Genomic DNA, 16698 nt, shown 5'->3' with positions numbered 1-16698 from the left:
CTTCTATCAACAAAATTAAAGGGCTTAAATCTTAGCTCCAAGGTTTAATTGGATGGCCCCCTGCAGCGACAGCATGTGGAGGCAGGGAGGCCATGGACTTAATCAGCACTGCCTACATGTGAGTCAGCCATATTTAGTCGGCAGATCTGTTAGTCTGTAGATTAACTTGTTCTGAAAGGTCTCACCGTCTTAATTCCAAGTACTTTTTATGAAAAATGAGATAATAAAATTGTCTTAAGACACAAAAGAGCACAGCCAGATACTTTAAAGGAATTTAAACTGAGATTTTATTCATCAACAAATAATTGACTAACAATACAATACACTGCTAATTACTTCCCAAAACTTAGTAAACTGAGATCATGATGAACCTGACAGCAGGTAAGATCGACTATCTACAAGATGTAAAAGAAAATAAATACCATGTAGCAAACTTCATACAGTAGACTGTGTTGAATATAAGTATCTTTGAACATAAGAGACTAAACTATATTGGATCGAGAGGTAATGTACATGCAAAACTGTTAAATAAGTTGTAGCACAGATTTAAAATGCACATTTTTAAGATGTATCCATATTACCAATCCTTATTTTCCTTTTTTTAAATATAGTTTGTACATACATTAATGTCAAGCTTTTCATTTACATATATTTAAAAAAAAAACATTTTTAACTCTGCGCCCCCAGCCCTCCACCAATAGTAAAATCCGGGATCCATATGTTTTAGCATTTATTAACCAAAGATAATTAACATTTCAATAGTTTTAATGTTCAACTCTCAAAGATTTATGAAATGCATTCATACACATCTTCATGGCTCTAAATGTTTCAATAATATAATAAAACAGCAAATAATATCAACTCAGTTACAAAAACTACTATTTCAAATTTTGTTCACAAGCACAATTCACAATCTCAGCACTCCCCAAATGTTTTACGTTCAAGTCAAACAGTTGCAATGAAATAATTTACATAACAGTGAGTTTAAATAATCCATAACCTGTAGTTATTCATGAATCTTTTATAATGAATGAGGTTATGACCTTGTTTGATATTAAAATCTCTAATAAAAATGGTTATCACAAGCCAATTCTCAAATAAACAACAGGTCTTTACAATTCAGAATTCCACTCCAGTCCAACATATTAATGCTACAATATTTTAGCAAACATCCATATGATCTCTCAAACAAGCCTACAAAAACCATAAATAAAATGCCTTCCAAAGCATTTTCATAACTACTAAATTCTATATCTTACAGCATACAGTGTGTACATACATGTAATACTGCGTGCATGTTGCTCGTACTTCCCCAAATGACAACTGATGTGAGTGACTGCACTCGCTAGACCCCCACTTTAAAAGTAATTTTAGGGAACACTTTGGCAATGTGTCCACAATTACCAGAAAATTAATTTAATCATAACTTGCACTGTAATTTGAAATATGCTGAGTAAATAAGCCTACAGCATCTGTTCAAGATTAAAATTTATGAAATCAAATTGGAAAAACTGAGTGCAAGTGACAGTTCAGGTAATAATCCAAACCAAATAAATATGTAGTCATAGAAAAAATGCATTCAACAATCTCCCTCTGCTGGCAAGAATGGTTAATTTTCTGACACAAGTACCGTAAAAAATGAAAAGATTTGTGAGAACTTCAGTGATCCCGTAAGTTGCAATTCTACCAGTGTTATATATGTGATACATTGGTTTTGAATAAGAACATGGTGAAATGCAATTTCTGAAACTCAGTATTTGCTGGTATCAAACATCTGGAGAACAATATTGACATAACCATTTTTATCAACGTGCATTGTCTACAAGTCATCTTATTTACTTTAGTGAAAGGTAACTTCTCTTAAGACTTTGCTTCCAAACAAGCTTACCCATTGTTTTTTTGTTTTTTTTTAAGCAACATCTTAACATTTGACAGAATTGCAAAAACAAAGGAGATCCACACTAATTCATTAATAGTACTATATCTATTAAGACCAAGTTCCAAATGCTCTTGAAAGCAAACTGATATCCATATAGCAAAGTATGAAACCATGATGCCTAAAAATGAACTGAATGATAATTCTGAATACATAGGAGTGCTTGAAATGTGCATGTTTTCAGCAAGATGAAAGTCAAATTGGTGGAACACATCAAAAAAACATACAATGAAAGTAAATTGCACTTAATGATTTTAGAGAACAAACAAATGATCTCCTTTTGCCAAGAATAATCCAAGATATTGCACCAAATTACTAAAAAGTATAACCAGAGAGCCTAGAACTTTTTTTTTTCAGCAACCTATGTTGCCATTTGAATCCAGCAAAATATCTACGCTATCAAAATTTAGAAATTAACACATGGTTATCATTAATATATACGCTGCCTTTTGCTAGGGGGAATACATGTGTCAATGTCAATAGAGTCTCCTCCAAACTTCAGCTTCAGTCTCTTCAAATTAGTTTTTCTCTCCAGAACCTCTTCATCACTCCCTGCATAAAAGCTCTCACTAAACCGCTTCTTGTCCCTGTGCTTCTTGCTCTTGGATTTTTTCTTCTTGGATTTACGTCTGTATGCTGTTGTGCCCAAAATTTCATAGCCTTCATCATCCTGGTCTCTCCTTATTTTGATTTTCAATTTGGGAATTTTAAGCTGTAGCATTCCTCCACATTGACTATCTGTTGCATCACCGTTCATACTGTGAAATCCATATTTCCCATGAGAGCTGCGAAGTTTTGCTCCGATGTCTTGTATATCTGAACTGGACTCGGACAGTTCACTTCCCATGCTACCACTAGTCTCACTTCCATCTTTGAATTCAGAATCGTCATACAATCTCAAGGATGTCTCAGGGGCACTAAGCATCCGCCTTGTTATTCTAGATGGTGATGCATTACAAACAATATTGTTCTCTACGTAATTTTCCGTTGTTGAATCAGCATCACAGGAATTAAACCGTGTGCGTCTCGTGGGAGAAGTTCCAAATCTTGTCGGAGAACCATTGAACCTGGAAGGAGACCAGCTAAAGTGAGATGGAGACAAGTTCTTTCTTGTTTGTGATGTGTCTCCCCTTGTTCCCCTTCTCTGGGCTAAGTCTGCTATCTTACTCTCTGTCCCCCTCTTTCCTGATTCTCTCTCCGTGAAAGCTTTAGGGTCAGGTAGTTTGTGACCTTGAGAAAGCAGCATCTCCGCGTCATAGCGTGTAATCCCTCGCTTTTTCAACTCGGCCTTAGTCAGAAGGTGTGCGTGCTTGGTCAGGTTATTGGACCGCTTATCCCAGTTGTCTAAACACAAAATGAAAAGAAACAATATTGTTAATACTGTGAATATAGAATGCATCAGTAATTTTTATCAGCTGAATCCAATGAAAACATCTTAATTTCCTTCCTTTTTTCATGTGCATGGCATTAATTACGTTTTATTCAGGTTTTCTTACATACGATTAAACTGCTCCAGTATGTCTTTGCATTTGCAGCAGAATTTTCTTACACTAATTCCTACACCATAACTGTACACAAACTGAAGACGCTTTATTTACCACATTTCACAATGACCCTTACCTATCCCTGGTACAGGTATCACAGACTTTGCAGAAGGTTTTTGACTATTGGTCTGATTCTGATTGCTCTTGATTCTGTCAGTAGTTTCCCTGAGTCTGTAGCCATTGGCTAATTTTTTCTGAGGAGTATGCTTTGGCTTGAAGGCACCTTGCTGAAGTCTTATAAAAAGAGAATAAACTTGTTCTCAAAATAATACATGATATCAACCAAGATGAAAATAATGTATACATGTAAATAGAGTGATGATGTATGGGATCAATGAGCTCTGACCATCTGACAACAAATATATAGTTTTCAAAAGTAAGCAGAGGTGACCTTTTCATAAACCCATTCAAAAGCCTCATGTAGAGTTATTTAATTCCTAAGGGCGATTTCAGTTCTATCTCTTCTAATGATAAACCATTTACAAAGTTATGACATGAGGACAGAGATATAGATGAAACATGTCCCATTTCCCCAGCTCCCAGCTGATTAATTGACAGAGACAAACAGCTAATCAGTTTTACCTTTCACAAGTTTCACATTCACACAGGCAGTTGTTGTCTCCAAAGAAATCTTCTCCATAGAAACAAGTTATCTCTTCTCCTGGATCAATATTCCTCAGGGTCTGAACACAAGCGGTATCTCTACCAGTCGACACAAACTTTGGAAAAAATAATAATAAATTCTGGGTTAAACAGGTTTGCCAACAACTTTGCTCAAAGACAGCAATGTCTTATAAGTGGCCTCATCATCTTTTATCTCATGTGGGCACTGTGTTACTATTTTTTCTGCAAAATACTCTAGCACAAAGAGACTGATTAGGTAATCTGTAACCAATGTCTTTTTTCAGCTTCCACCATTCTTTCACACTTGTAAATATGATTGTGACCAATGAATTATAAACGGATCTCTAAAACTAATGCAGAGCACAAGAAAATTATTTTGTTTAAGCACTGCAATCAAGTTAGAATAGGTGGTACCTTGCAATTGGCTTTGCAGTCATGGTTGAGGTAGGCAGCAGGACCTAGCCAAAGCTGAGCACAATTCTTACGACAGGAGTACATCACACTGAAATCATTTTCCCCTGGTCTTAAGATCTGTGCCTCTTCTTCTTCTGTCAGCTCAGCTATACACCCCACTAGCATTTTTATCTTTTCTTGCTTCTTCCTGTTTCAAAATCATACAAAATAACTGTAAGTTACAGGGATTCTCCCCGGAGACTTAAAATGATGTCTGCCTAGGTAGACTTAATGATGTGAACAAAAACAATTCAATATGTAAATGAATTAAGAGTTTAACAAATTTACATATTAATGTGTAGTTCATACCACTTTCTAGTTGCCACTAGCTTTCCACCCATTTCCCCCTCTGCAGAGTAACGATGACATGCCATGATTTCAAACCCAGCTTGTGCATCAAACATTTGAAGGAACCTGAACATCTGAAATGAGAAGACAATTACATATTTTTCCAAAACAGTTGTGTTTGTCATGGATAATACTGAAGACAATCAACAAGTTATCACAATTCATCTTCATTAAATAAAAGTCAAACATTTCTAAATTTTTTAATTTTTAATTCTCCAACTCATGTTAGTCCAGCATTTGTCCCTTGAATCTTACATGTTCCTTCATTGTTTTCTGTTGTGCTTTGGATTTGGTGAGTAAACATGTTCTTCCCCAGTCTCCTGACATCAATTCCTTGTATGCTTTCTCATAACACTGGTGCTTCTTAAACCTCTCTACACACCCTTTCCATTCTTCTTGCATACCTTTGATTGGGCGGAACCTAAAATCAAAATAATCAAATTAAAATATTCCCAAAGAAATTAACACTATGAAAAGTATATATTTATATAATAGTCTTCATATTATTGTAGAAATATGATTTCTATCACATTTCACTCATGGCTACAAGTTATTATCAAAATCTGACTTAAAATATCATACGTTCACCATTAAGTTGTATAGTAACTGTATATCAGGAATGAATCCATTTTACTACCAGCAACATTTTAATGGCAGAATTGACTTTTTTTCACAGCTGCAGTGTGCATGTGGATCACTTTCAATCACTGTGTGCTACAATGGTGGTAATAAGTGGAGGTTTTGCTCATAAAATCACATGGCAAATCAGTCTCCAAAACAAACTATCGTGTTAACTTAAACCCCAAAAATTATACATATGATTTAAATGTATTCTTTCAATTATTATTCTTTCAGTGTCAGCAATATTACCGTGTGTTCATTTTGTGCGACACAAATCCTAGGTATGGGTCGACTATTATACTGGTTGCAAGATCATCATTTTCACACAGTTCTTTAGGGGTCATTCCAGTAGAAGGGATAGATCTACCACCTTCAATCCCCATCCTGGCTGAAAATAAAAGTTAAAAATTTTTTACTGCATGTATTTCAATTCAGCTAAGATTTCATGTTCTGCATCAATGGCAAACTGCTAAGTTTCTTATCGTTTTTCTGGAAGCCTCTCTACTGAAATGTTTTTGAAATGCTGTTTATATTGTATTTTATAAGATATTTATGCCAGTGATTTTAACATTTGATTCGCGTTTCGTGGGTTGTCTAGAAATATTTCACCAAATCCCAGCACGAATAAATGCGATCGGTTGGTACATCGCAGATTGCGTAACCCACAGCTGTCGGGATGAACAGAATGAATAAGGGAAGAATCAAAATCACGTCGAGGGTCAGCATCAGTCTCAAAGCGTGACGCCTGGCAGCATGAAAACTGATTTGATATCATGAATTTTCGTTATCAATAATTATCATGCCAGTGTCCTTAATGCTAAGGTTACGGCGAAAAAAAAAGTTAATCGATTTTTTAGCTACGTCAACGAACCGACATGAGAAGCATCACAACAGGGTAAACCCAGCAAATACCTACCTGATCTTGTAATAAACTCAAATATATTATGTCCAAGACCTGATCCAGCTTTAAAGAATTCTCATTATTTAAAACAATAAGCTTAGACATAAAATTTCATATGTTGGAAATTCAGGAAACGATTTTTTGAATATTCAAAATGGCGAACAAGAAATCTTTAAATCTACCGAACATAAATACAAAACACATTCATTCTGTTATGTTTTATCTGATTAATTAACTTTAAATGTGCACTATTAAAACTAAAATAACATAAAAACGAAAGATGCATAATTTACAAGTGTGTAATTCTGTAAAATTACAAGGAACTACTTTATGCGCAATAATACAGTGTGGTGCCATTCTTTACTGTATGGAGATCGAAAAGCACTGCCATGTGGGTCGAAAGAAGAGGGAAATACAAGTGTAAACAACATTGACATATTTAACTGATACGTTATTCCATTCAGTAAGAAACACAACTTACTTGCTGAGCATTAAAAAACACTTCATGCGTGGTAATCGAATTTTGTTTTGTTTGCATTATCAATTAGCTAAATTTCAAAATAAATCTGTTATCATGCCAACAAATGTAGAGATCAAGGCGAAGGTAGCGAATTTAGAAGAGCTAAAATCAAAGGCAGCCAGCTTGAGCGATTCTTCAGATGTACTCGTTCAGGAGGACACCTTCTTTGTCACACCAAATGGCAGGCTGAAATTACGGGAGCAAAAAAGTCGACAAGTAAGTTTATGAATATCTGATCAAATTTATAAAAGGTCAATTTATTTTCATCCATTTTTTTAGCTTGATTTCTTTTAGTGGTAAATATTAACATTTTTTATTTGGGCACATTCATCAGGTTCCTATGGGGTCTCTATTTAATTTACATTACACTGAATTTTGCTGTATCATCAGGAAAAATATAGCTTTGGATTCCAAGCTGTCTGAACTACTGTGTGTATATATATATGTTCATTTCACACAAAGTTCTTGTATATAAATTATTTTTAAAGATAAGGTGTCTTTTATTAACAGTCAACAGGTGCAGAGTTGGTTTACTATGAAAGAGAAGATACAGAGGGTCCAAAATCCAGTCACTTTGTGAAAACACCAATTCCAGATCCATCTGGTTTTAAGGTAATAAAAATAACATTTATTTTTATTCATTATTTTACCTATTATTATTTTATTTTTATCTATTTTTGATAAGTTCTCATTATGTCACTAATTGTTAATTTGCTCAAAGTATTACTTTGTATACTGCAAAGGATTTATTCTGATTGACTGAAATGGCCATACATTCTTTTTTTTTTTTTGTGAATTTAGGAAACGCTTAGGCAAGCCATTGGTATAAGGGGAGTTGTAAAGAAAACCCGATACTTCTTTATGGTGGGACAGACAAGGGTTCATGTAGACCAAGTAAATGGCCTAGGAGATTTTATGGAGCTAGAGGTATCAGACTTTGACAAATATTTTATTGCTGGAAACGCTGCAGTTCATATTCATTTGCTATTCTCAAAGATAAAAGTTTTTATGCAAACACTGTTCACCTCCTTTTGTCCTAAGATAAATTTGTTGCTATTAGTAAACAAAAACAGAGAAATACAATAATGATGACATGTTCTGTTTTTAGGTAATGATGAAGGATGGACAAAGCCTTGAGGAAGGGCAGGCAATAGCCGAAGATCTCATGCAGAAGTTGGGTATAGACAAGAAAGAGCTTGTGACTGGTGCATACATGGACCATTTAGAAAAGACTGAATAATTGCAGACAGAGAGAGGAGGAGGTGCAGAATGGATTGCCCCCTTTTTTGCAGGCCAACTTTAAAAAATATACAAGAAAAAATGGTGGAATTTAAAGCATTCATAGTTCAATTTGGAATAACTATGCTATTTTTGACCTCAGAGTGTGATAATACTGAATCAAGCTCCAGTGACATTTAACTTTTTTATGTACATAAAGACACAAATCTCATCAACTGTGCATGCATTTTTTATATGGTTCCAGAAAGGGCACGTTCTTTATGACAGGGAGGAGTACATCAAAAGTTTACAGCACAAAAAATTGTATCTGTTTCCCAATTTGGTTGTAGGAAGTCATGAAAAACTTTTTAAATGTGTCATATTGAAAGAAAACATTTTCAGGTGTACTCTAACCTATGCTGTATTGGCTTTTAGATGCTAAGATTTGTCAATTAAACGCATGTCAAACTGGAGTCTGTGTATTTCTTTTTTTTATAAAAATTTGAAACAAAGAAAATGACAGAAACCTCTTACAAACAATTAAAATTGATTCAAGCACGTCTAAAAGTTATTGTTAGCAACAAATAAAGATAAGCTTCTGATAACCCTGGACATATCTAAGTCGGCACGTTCAAAATGGCATTTGAAGGATGGGGATGAGTGACCAGATCAAAATACACGACACAGTTTGCCATCTAGACAACTACTGTCTAGTAGTATAGGTCTAAGCGGGATGGTACACATGTACCTGTACGTGGGTACTCTGAAAAATGTCGAAAATATACAGGATGGTGGTTTTAGTGCATTTTACAAGTAATAAATGTGTGTTTACAAATTTTGACCACGCTTTTCGAACTCACCTTGAGTAAATTAAAACTTGCGTTAAAGAAAGAAGATAACCCGCTTTGTTGTGATTGACTCCTCTTGAGCCATGTGCTCTCAGACTGTCGACTGCCACCTGGCGGTGAAATTTGAACCCAAACAAAGCAGGGCATTGTGGGACAGAAATGGTTGGTCGTGTGATCCTGCTCCGTGTCATAAATTACTTATTGATATTTTTCGGTAAGTTGATTGCATTGGCGCATGTTGATGCCTGATTGAACGTTGATATAAAAGAATATTAATGACTGAGCTAACTAACCTGATCATCTAGCAGTGCCCACGGTAGTGCTAAATCTTGTTGACTGTTGAATTTCCAAAAGTGTTTAAGGGGGGGGGGGGGACTTGTAATTTGACAAGTGCACGTACTCTGTTGCAAATATCATTTTTTATTCAAAATTTCTTTGATATTTTTATTTTGACCTCCTTACCAGAACTAAAGAAATTTAACAATATGTACATCATAAACATGTGTGTAAAATTCTAATTTAAACTGCAGCCATTTTATAATTTTTTTTTCAAATTTCCATTTCAGATGTCACTACTGCTGTCATTATTTTTACCCCACGAAGTCCCATCTTCGTACAGTATGGAGCCAGATTAGATGTCAACTGCAGTGTGAGTTCAACTGTGCCTCCTAGGACAGTGGACTGGCGAGGGGTGTATGGTAGCAAGTACCAGGAGACCCCCATAAACCAGTATACCACAAGGTTGACGGCCGTGGATGTCAGGGACAGTGCTGTCTTGACATGCCAAGTGCTACATCAGAACCTGTCTGTGGAGGAGGGGAGGGTGGAGGTTATTGTGCAAGGTGAGGCATAGGAAAATGCAGGACAATTCAGTTTGACTTTTGTTTCAGTCTGCGACATATAAACTGGCAACATAAAGTTTGGGAAAGCTAAATTTTGAAAATTGGTTTAGTTAGGCCAGGCAAAATTGATAAGTTAATTAAAGAGTGCAACCAGCCCTAATATTTGGGAAATCGATAACTTCAGGTCTTTTAATTCACTATGGATGATGCCTTTCTTTAACTCCATAGGCAACAATTCAATATCTTGTGACAGTGACCACTATTCCTGTGGTGATGGTCAATGTGTTCCATTGATGGACCGCTGTGATGGACACCACCAGTGCCTGAACCAGAAAGATGAGGATGGATGTAGTAAGTTCAGTTCTGCAAAATACTGTGATTTTTTTTTTTTTTTATCTTTCTGCACTATTTGAACCCCATGTTTATGTTTGAATGCCTGGCTACTATAAGTGTGATGGGACTTGGTATTATAGTTTATTCCACTTCTCTTTCATGGTAATGTAATAGTAAGACACGAGCCCACATTGTCTTTTTCTCTTTAAAGATTGAACTTGATGCTAAGTATTAAGGTGATATTTTCTCTGGAAAGTTTCTTCAGTATTTGATGTCACTATTTTAAATTTCACATTGGTTTATTTTTCATATATTTTCTTTCTTTTAGTTATTTCAGCCCCAAGTTCTGAGCAGGGAGGTATATCAACGCCCTTGTATATAGCAATGGGCATTTCTGTGGCTTTCTTCTTGATTTTAGTCATCACCATCACAGCATTTTGCCGAGCCCGTGTGCACCATCTTCGTGAGGTTCAGACACAGTCAGAACTACGACGTAGGAGGAGTCGCACCAATCGCCATTTTTGGCAGCAGTCACTGGAACGTCAAACGAGGGCGCAGAGAGACAGGGACACAGTTTCTTCCACTAGTCAATCCCAAGCAAACACAACCTGCTGTGTGCCTAATCTATCTCAAAACATACACTTTGTGCAGGAAAATGGGTATATCAGTATAGCAAGGAGCCCTCCACCTTACTCTGAAATAGGAATGCTCCCCACAGATGACGAGCCCCCTCCACCCTATAGTGCTGTGGACAGAAGTTTCGACTCTCCCTGTGGGAGGACAAGGTATAAGAATCGCAAAAAACAGAGAACGAGTCCTCATTGCAGTCGATCACGGATGAGTTCGATGCGCAATTTTCAAGAGCAAGATTCAACCCTGTATGCTTTAGAGGAAACTGAACTTGCCAGCACTGGTGCTCAGATGAATTCAAGTTGTGCCACTGAGGGACCCGGGGTCCGTGCAAGAGAAGAGGCGGTTGACATATGGGTGGTGGAGACAGATAGAAATCATTGTCGTGATACCAGCAGTGAAAGGGCCACAGTTGCTGACTGTGGTGCAGACAGTACAGGACCTGATTCCCAGAACCCTCTCCATACACATGTATCAGACACTGCCAACAAGAAGTGGTCTCCATCAACAATGAAGAATACTGTGGCAGACATGACTTCTACAGACAGGTGCTCAAATGAAACAGAACTACGGTCATCATCATCATCATCATCATCTCGTGCTCCCGCTTCATCACTTGTATATGGCAATGTTTCTAATAAAGAAATTCATTCACAAACTAGTCGGGATAATGCATGTGATGGTTTAAATGATCATAGAGAAAGAACATCCAGAGTGGATGGGCAACGTACCCACCATACAATATATCTGGAAACTGATATCAATTCCCTGGATCAAGATGTAGGTTTGGAAGATGGTGTAGTTGACCATACACATAGTGCACAGAATCATGCCACAGAACCACTGTTTTCTCCAGCACATTCAGGTGCCAATAATAGGAGAGACTGGGGACATGATAACATTGCCTTTGACTTTGAGATGACTATTTAGTGGGAATTAGGTTGAAGTACTTGACTTTTATGAGGTTCCTAGACAGGGATGGGGGGTGGGGGTACTTGACTTTTATGAGGTTCATAGACAAGGATGGGGGGGTCCTAAGGAACTATCATTTTGGCCATAAGAGGTCCATTCTGAGTCAAAATTTGATCTAGGAGCTGTGTCACTTCGAGCTGTTCCAAGTAAAGAAATAAAAAGGTAGAAAGGTCGGCTATTGTAGATGACCCCCCATGAAACTGCTGGCTACAGGCTTGGTTATGCTTCCTAGCACATTGATTTCAGAATGACCTTTAAGAGAATATGTATATAACTAAAATTATCAGCATTTGTGTAGTAATATAAGTGTACATGCCTTTTAAATGATAATGCAGAATGATATACAGTCAGTATCTGATTATGAAATCCCACAGAGGTGATTAGCTATCAGAAGGTCTATGTCAGTTCAATTATTTGCAACTATTTGATGGCATTCAAAAGGGCACATGGCATTTTACCCTTGTGTTCAATAAAAATGTATTTGTGGTTTATTCATAGTTATGTTTATCATTGTTATTCAGTTCATTCACTGTGTTATGTGGGGTTTTAGACAATAATATAAGGCATTTAGAATAATTTAGGATGTGTATTTTTTCTACAGCTCATAATACTTAAGTGATTCATCTGATTCATGAATTAGCATAATCTCTGTAAAAGAATATTTGGCATGTTTGACTGCCAGGAGAAATTATGGTAGTGATCATAAAATGGTGCCAAAGTATTTTTTGTAACCTTTTAGTGTTTGCTCAAACAATTATAGTTCAGTCCAAGGTGCTGCTTTTGTATGTAAGCCTAAAGTATGTCTTGTTGCCAGTTTGTGCCTTGATTTATATTGTATTTAATTTATTAAATATGTAATTTGTGTAATATCTTTAAAAAATCAATGGATTTAATTGAATTAATTTACTATAAAGCAGTTCTGTCATTGCAATTCTCTCTCTCTCTCCCTCTCTCTCTCTCTCTCTCTCTGGAAGCATTGGATGGAGCTTATCACTGTTTACTTCAATAAAATATCAATACCGTTTACGAGGTAGTATTTCCTTCGTATTGATAAACAGTTCTTTTCAATAAACTGGCGTAAGGCACAGTAACAGTTCGCTTTTGATTCAGTCAATGTTTTTAATGTTTCCTTTGTGTCACACTAAATCACAACACCGCGTTCCTTTAATAAAAGTTCGTGCCCCTCAGATAAACAGAAAAGGTTCCCATTCAATCAATAGAAAGTGTACATTTAAATGAATACAAGTATAAACAAGAGGACATTTCCTTTCAAGATCGGCACACTTGGTAACAGAACTCTCTCTGTGCTGTGCATGCAGGTAGCGCTATCCAAATACTACGGGTTTGGGTTGAAAGTGTAATAATTCACCAACTCTGCGCAGGTATGTACATGTATATTGTTTACTTCGCACTGTTGCTATGGTAAAGACTGGTGGGAAATGTGACACAAGAGAAAGATATATCCTCATAAAATTTAGTCGGCGTTACTGCTCATCACAATTTGACCCCAAAAATGAACTTGTGCAATACTACAAATGTTTTAAAGATACTACGTAAACGTACGTTGAAGTTCTAAATTTGTACCAATCACTACAATTATTAATTTGAATAGTTCAAAACCTTTAACTTGATCACGCATCCTGATACGGTAATATCCCATTTACATCGCACGCACGCAAACATGAGTGCACAACCATCAATATGCACCCCCCTCCCAGGTGGCCTACAGTACGTAGAAACAGTTTGTACCGAAAGACGAAACGTTCTCAAAATAACCACGAGTTTTAGAACCTAAAAAAAAAAATGACCACCACTATCAACATGCATCGCGACCCTCTGCTGCCTCCATCCTGATAATAGCGATATAATTAACAGTAAACTCCACAAAACTATGAAACTCATGGTGTTACTTGGATATTGAGGGCATGCAGCATGATGCTGACTATAGAGATTGGTTTCTAGAAATTTCTAGTAAGCTCTGAAACTCAGGGTCTCAAAAGTGAAAATACTGCAAATGTTTGGCGTTAATATTTCCTGGGAAGCATGCCCCTGCCTTTGTTTTGAAAGCGATATGATATCTCCAGTATCTCGACCAGGTGCCGACGATCCTCGCTCTCTCTGTCAGGGTATCGATCTCTAACAACCAAATATAGTTTACGTTAAAGGGTTCGCACAGTGGGGATCCATTCATTCAGATTTCTGGCAGGCTGAATTGACTGTATCTAATTTTGCTTGTGGATAAAATCAAATTGTCAATGAAACACAATGAGATGCAGTTTTTAAAAGTGAATATACAAACAGCAAAAGCATATTTTATGTGATTTTACAGCATTATTTGTAGGTTATAATAAGAGTTGCTCACCTGAGAGAAAATTCCCCGCTGAGACCCTCACCTGGAAACCTGCTGCAGACTGTATATATATAAATACTTTCTCCCAGCATACTATCAGTGCAGCAACGCTACATAACCCTGCAGTGAGAGTTCTCAAAGCCTTGCTGCCAGATTTATCTAATCGATTATCTCGGATTTGAAACCACCTAACTATTGTGCTTATTCCTCAGAAATGGATGAGTATTTTGGTGCCTTTTGTTATTTTTCCTCAGTGGATGAAACGCTTTTTCTGTCTTTTCATTTCCAAGCTGAGGGCGCGGTCCCGTGTAATAATAAGCCACCATGAAGCCCATGTGCTGTCGAGGGGTAAGTATTCTTTTACCGTGGATCTTTCCATTTTAGACCCTTGTTCGGATTCCACAGTGATCAAGGCGTCGTGTTTGCTCGAAATTTGAATTGAAGATGTAAAAAAAAGAAGATTTTTTTCCTGTAAAAAAGAAGATTCTCGTGTTTTGAGTAAATGGAAGTGATGGTCATCAGTATAATGCACATGGCTATTGCTATTTATGTCTATATCTACCCCCTCCCTCCGACATAGTTTACAGCGTATGAAACATAACTGCCTTTTTTCAATATCCAATTGAATATTGATATAGGATCCAGCACTGTTCAAAACTCACATGGATCTAATGGTCACTAACTCCACCGATTGGACACGCTTGCATGCATTGACCACGCCAGCAAAAGGATTGGACATCAACCGGAAAAATAAGGTAAAGGATAATTACAATCTAGTCCCTTTTTAAACCCTACAGTGATTACAAAGATGAACAATTACAACTTGGATGAACGGCGGGTAAGCCATATTTATTGATAGGATTTTGAAAATTTAAACTACCTTATATAAATATGTGGAATGATCTACCACAACCACAGATACTTATAGAAGATACTCATATTTGTTCTATCAATATCAGTGATAAAATCCAAAAGTAAAAAACAGTCATAAATGAACTGAATTGTTGTGATATATTATATGCCGTTACCATATAAGGTTCACTCTATAAGCTATTAAAACTAGCCATCATATCACAGCTAAATTATGAGCAGTAACAGGTGAATTGAACAACGATAGGGTCGCAGCTGTTGCTGATATCATGCCTTCTTTATTTTCAGGCTGGACAAACCTGCTTGATTTATATTTTAACGTCGTGGGGAAACAAACACGAAGAACAAATCTACAGTTTGGTCAATGCAGGAATTGATGTAAATGCCACTTGGGTGCGTTTGTGAACTTATTTTAAACATCATTTCATTCATATGCCCATTTATCTATCAACTTCAAAAACGTGATTTTATTTTTGCCTTGCTTTATATGCAGTGAGCATATTGATGTTTCAGCAGAATTGCTTTTTTCCGAAAAGTCCTTTTAGAATATTAGCCACTTCCAATCAGATTGCCTTTAAATGTTTGACATCTCAACTTTCTTCTCTATCCAGCAGCGGGTTTATGGAGTTTTTAAATAAGTAAGCGCCCGCTCCCGTTGCATCTACGTTCTTAAATGAAACATTTTTCCAAATCGCAAGATCTTTCCAATATATATGAAGATTTCATTTTGATCTATTGATTAGAATCTACATGTCATGAGAAATGATATGTGCTCACTCCATTTCTTTTGCATCAGAATGAAAGCAGAGCCACATTGAAGGCTGTTCAAACAGAAGACCAAGAATTGGTGGATTTTCTTAATGCTCTTCGGATGAAGCAGGTACGTGTACCGGAGTGTCTGAGAAGAAAAATTACGCATGCTATGTATATTTCTATGGCTAACTATTAAAGGCCTATTGGGCAGTTTTCAAGTATCACAAAAGATTGGGTTCTATGATTGATAACCATAATTTGGCATACATTTGTCGTACTTAAAATCTGTAGAAAGTCTATAATTGAAAAGATTGCACGGACCGCCGAAATACGTAAGAATTAAAGTATGTATTCTTTGGGTGAATGAATAAGATTGTGTTTAGATTTGACATTAATTAAAATGAAAATATCACAATCAGTTTATGAAGTATTTCTTCCCCCTCTACTATTTCTCCCTCTTAAAGCTTCAAATAGAAAGCATTGATTATTTTTTCTGGAAATATGAAAAAAAATCAAAACTTTAATTTACTCGTGTGTTTGGATGTTATATGACTATGCCTTATGCCTAGCTTTCATTTTGTTTAAACAAAGCGCGCCTCATTTTCAGGACGGTAATACTGCCCTCCATTATGCCGCCTACCCGGGGACGGACGAGTGTCTTGTGGAGTCTCTCCTGAGGTCTGGAGCAGACGCTACCATCAAGAATAAGGCGAGTAATAAAATATTGATTTGTCGTGTCTGAATATCAGAGCTTGTCACATTTATTTCATTTATTATAAAGAATGGTCTGCATGATTATGTGATTATCTTTAGCAATGCCTGTCTCCTAAAAATAAGTGACATGTCATGCCTTGCCATAGAGGATTTGATTTAACTTCTTATGCTAATTAAGTTATTCTTTTAGTTCTGTTTTTAGAAAGATTATGTTTATACAT

The 16698-nt window shown here is 36.4% G+C and overlaps 4 protein-coding genes across 8 annotated transcripts; 3 read left to right on the top strand and 1 right to left on the bottom strand.

Moving 5' to 3' along the window:
• Positions 1 to 260: 260 nt before the first annotated feature.
• Positions 261 to 9115, bottom strand: LOC106168595 (histone-lysine N-methyltransferase KMT5B). 4 transcript variants are annotated; one of them, XM_013547722.3, is made up of 8 exons: positions 9026 to 9115; positions 5776 to 5914; positions 5161 to 5326; positions 4867 to 4979; positions 4519 to 4705; positions 4063 to 4199; positions 3557 to 3714; positions 261 to 3280 (listed from the first exon to the last, which is right to left on the bottom strand). In XM_013547722.3, exons 2-8 carry the CDS (start codon positions 5907 to 5909, stop codon positions 2367 to 2369), a joined length of 1809 nt encoding a protein of 602 aa, XP_013403176.2. In that variant the 5' UTR covers positions 5910 to 5914; positions 9026 to 9115; the 3' UTR covers positions 261 to 2366. The 4 variants fall into 4 exon arrangements, with proteins under 4 accessions (XP_013403176.2, XP_086854131.1, XP_086854111.1 ...); XM_086998005.1 differs by having other exon boundaries at positions 5776 to 5910; positions 9026 to 9044; XM_086997985.1 differs by lacking the exon at positions 9026 to 9115 and adding an exon at positions 6443 to 6620.
• On the top strand, positions 6815 to 8638 carry LOC106168620 (uncharacterized). Its single transcript, XM_013547763.3, has 4 exons — positions 6815 to 7163; positions 7458 to 7559; positions 7749 to 7874; positions 8056 to 8638. The coding sequence occupies exons 1-4, from the start codon at positions 6933 to 6935 to the stop codon at positions 8185 to 8187; spliced, it is 591 nt and encodes a 196-aa protein (XP_013403217.2). The 5' UTR covers positions 6815 to 6932; the 3' UTR covers positions 8188 to 8638.
• LOC106168619 (uncharacterized) lies at positions 9115 to 12883 on the top strand. The gene is made up of 4 exons (XM_013547762.2): positions 9115 to 9227; positions 9580 to 9855; positions 10084 to 10206; positions 10517 to 12883. Exons 1-4 carry the CDS (start codon positions 9173 to 9175, stop codon positions 11746 to 11748), a joined length of 1686 nt encoding a protein of 561 aa, XP_013403216.2. The 5' UTR covers positions 9115 to 9172; the 3' UTR covers positions 11749 to 12883.
• Positions 12884 to 12980: 97 nt separating this feature from the next.
• Positions 12981 to 16611, top strand: LOC106158798 (uncharacterized). Of its 2 annotated transcripts, XM_013534897.2 has the most exons (6): positions 12981 to 13172; positions 14431 to 14488; positions 14779 to 14895; positions 15299 to 15403; positions 15807 to 15890; positions 16371 to 16610. In XM_013534897.2, exons 2-6 carry the CDS (start codon positions 14465 to 14467, stop codon positions 16503 to 16505), a joined length of 465 nt encoding a protein of 154 aa, XP_013390351.2. In that variant the 5' UTR covers positions 12981 to 13172; positions 14431 to 14464; the 3' UTR covers positions 16506 to 16610. The 2 variants fall into 2 exon arrangements, with proteins under 2 accessions (XP_013390351.2, XP_086854177.1); XM_086998051.1 differs by lacking the exon at positions 12981 to 13172 and having other exon boundaries at positions 13794 to 14488; positions 16371 to 16611.
• Positions 16612 to 16698: the final 87 nt, after the last annotated feature.

Source organism: Lingula anatina, chromosome 1 (genome assembly GCF_051362555.1).
Source record: "Lingula anatina isolate TDL-2025a chromosome 1, LinAna3.0, whole genome shotgun sequence".
Lineage (NCBI taxonomy): Eukaryota > Metazoa > Brachiopoda > Lingulata > Lingulida > Lingulidae > Lingula > Lingula anatina.
This window is presented reverse-complemented; position numbering and strand designations above follow the sequence as displayed.

What these genes read in the sequence shown, in the direction of transcription:
- LOC106168595 (XM_013547722.3), bottom strand. Translation starts at nt 5,909, where the DNA reads ATGGGGATTGAAGGTGGTAGATCTATCCCTTCTACTGGAATGACCCCT. An exon ending in GAATGTGAAACTTGTGAAAG is followed by an intron (nt 3,715 to 4,062) that starts GTAAAACTGATT and finishes TCTTTTTATAAG; the next exon opens with ACTTCAGCAAGGTGCCTTCA. An exon ending in GATACCTGTACCAGGGATAG is followed by an intron (nt 3,281 to 3,556) that starts GTAAGGGTCATT and finishes TTTTGTGTTTAG; the next exon opens with ACAACTGGGATAAGCGGTCC.
- LOC106168620 (XM_013547763.3), top strand. Translation starts at nt 6,933, where the DNA reads ATGCGTGGTAATCGAATTTTGTTTTGTTTGCATTATCAATTAGCTAAA. An exon ending in CAGATCCATCTGGTTTTAAG is followed by an intron (nt 7,560 to 7,748) that starts GTAATAAAAATA and finishes TTGTGAATTTAG; the next exon opens with GAAACGCTTAGGCAAGCCAT. An exon ending in GAGATTTTATGGAGCTAGAG is followed by an intron (nt 7,875 to 8,055) that starts GTATCAGACTTT and finishes TTCTGTTTTTAG; the next exon opens with GTAATGATGAAGGATGGACA.
- LOC106168619 (XM_013547762.2), top strand. Translation starts at nt 9,173, where the DNA reads ATGGTTGGTCGTGTGATCCTGCTCCGTGTCATAAATTACTTATTGATA. An exon ending in TTACTTATTGATATTTTTCG is followed by an intron (nt 9,228 to 9,579) that starts GTAAGTTGATTG and finishes TTTCCATTTCAG; the next exon opens with ATGTCACTACTGCTGTCATT. An exon ending in GGTGGAGGTTATTGTGCAAG is followed by an intron (nt 9,856 to 10,083) that starts GTGAGGCATAGG and finishes TTAACTCCATAG; the next exon opens with GCAACAATTCAATATCTTGT.
- LOC106158798 (XM_086998051.1), top strand. Translation starts at nt 14,465, where the DNA reads ATGAAGCCCATGTGCTGTCGAGGG. An exon ending in TTGATGTAAATGCCACTTGG is followed by an intron (nt 15,404 to 15,806) that starts GTGCGTTTGTGA and finishes CTTTTGCATCAG; the next exon opens with AATGAAAGCAGAGCCACATT. An exon ending in ATGCTCTTCGGATGAAGCAG is followed by an intron (nt 15,891 to 16,370) that starts GTACGTGTACCG and finishes CCTCATTTTCAG; the next exon opens with GACGGTAATACTGCCCTCCA.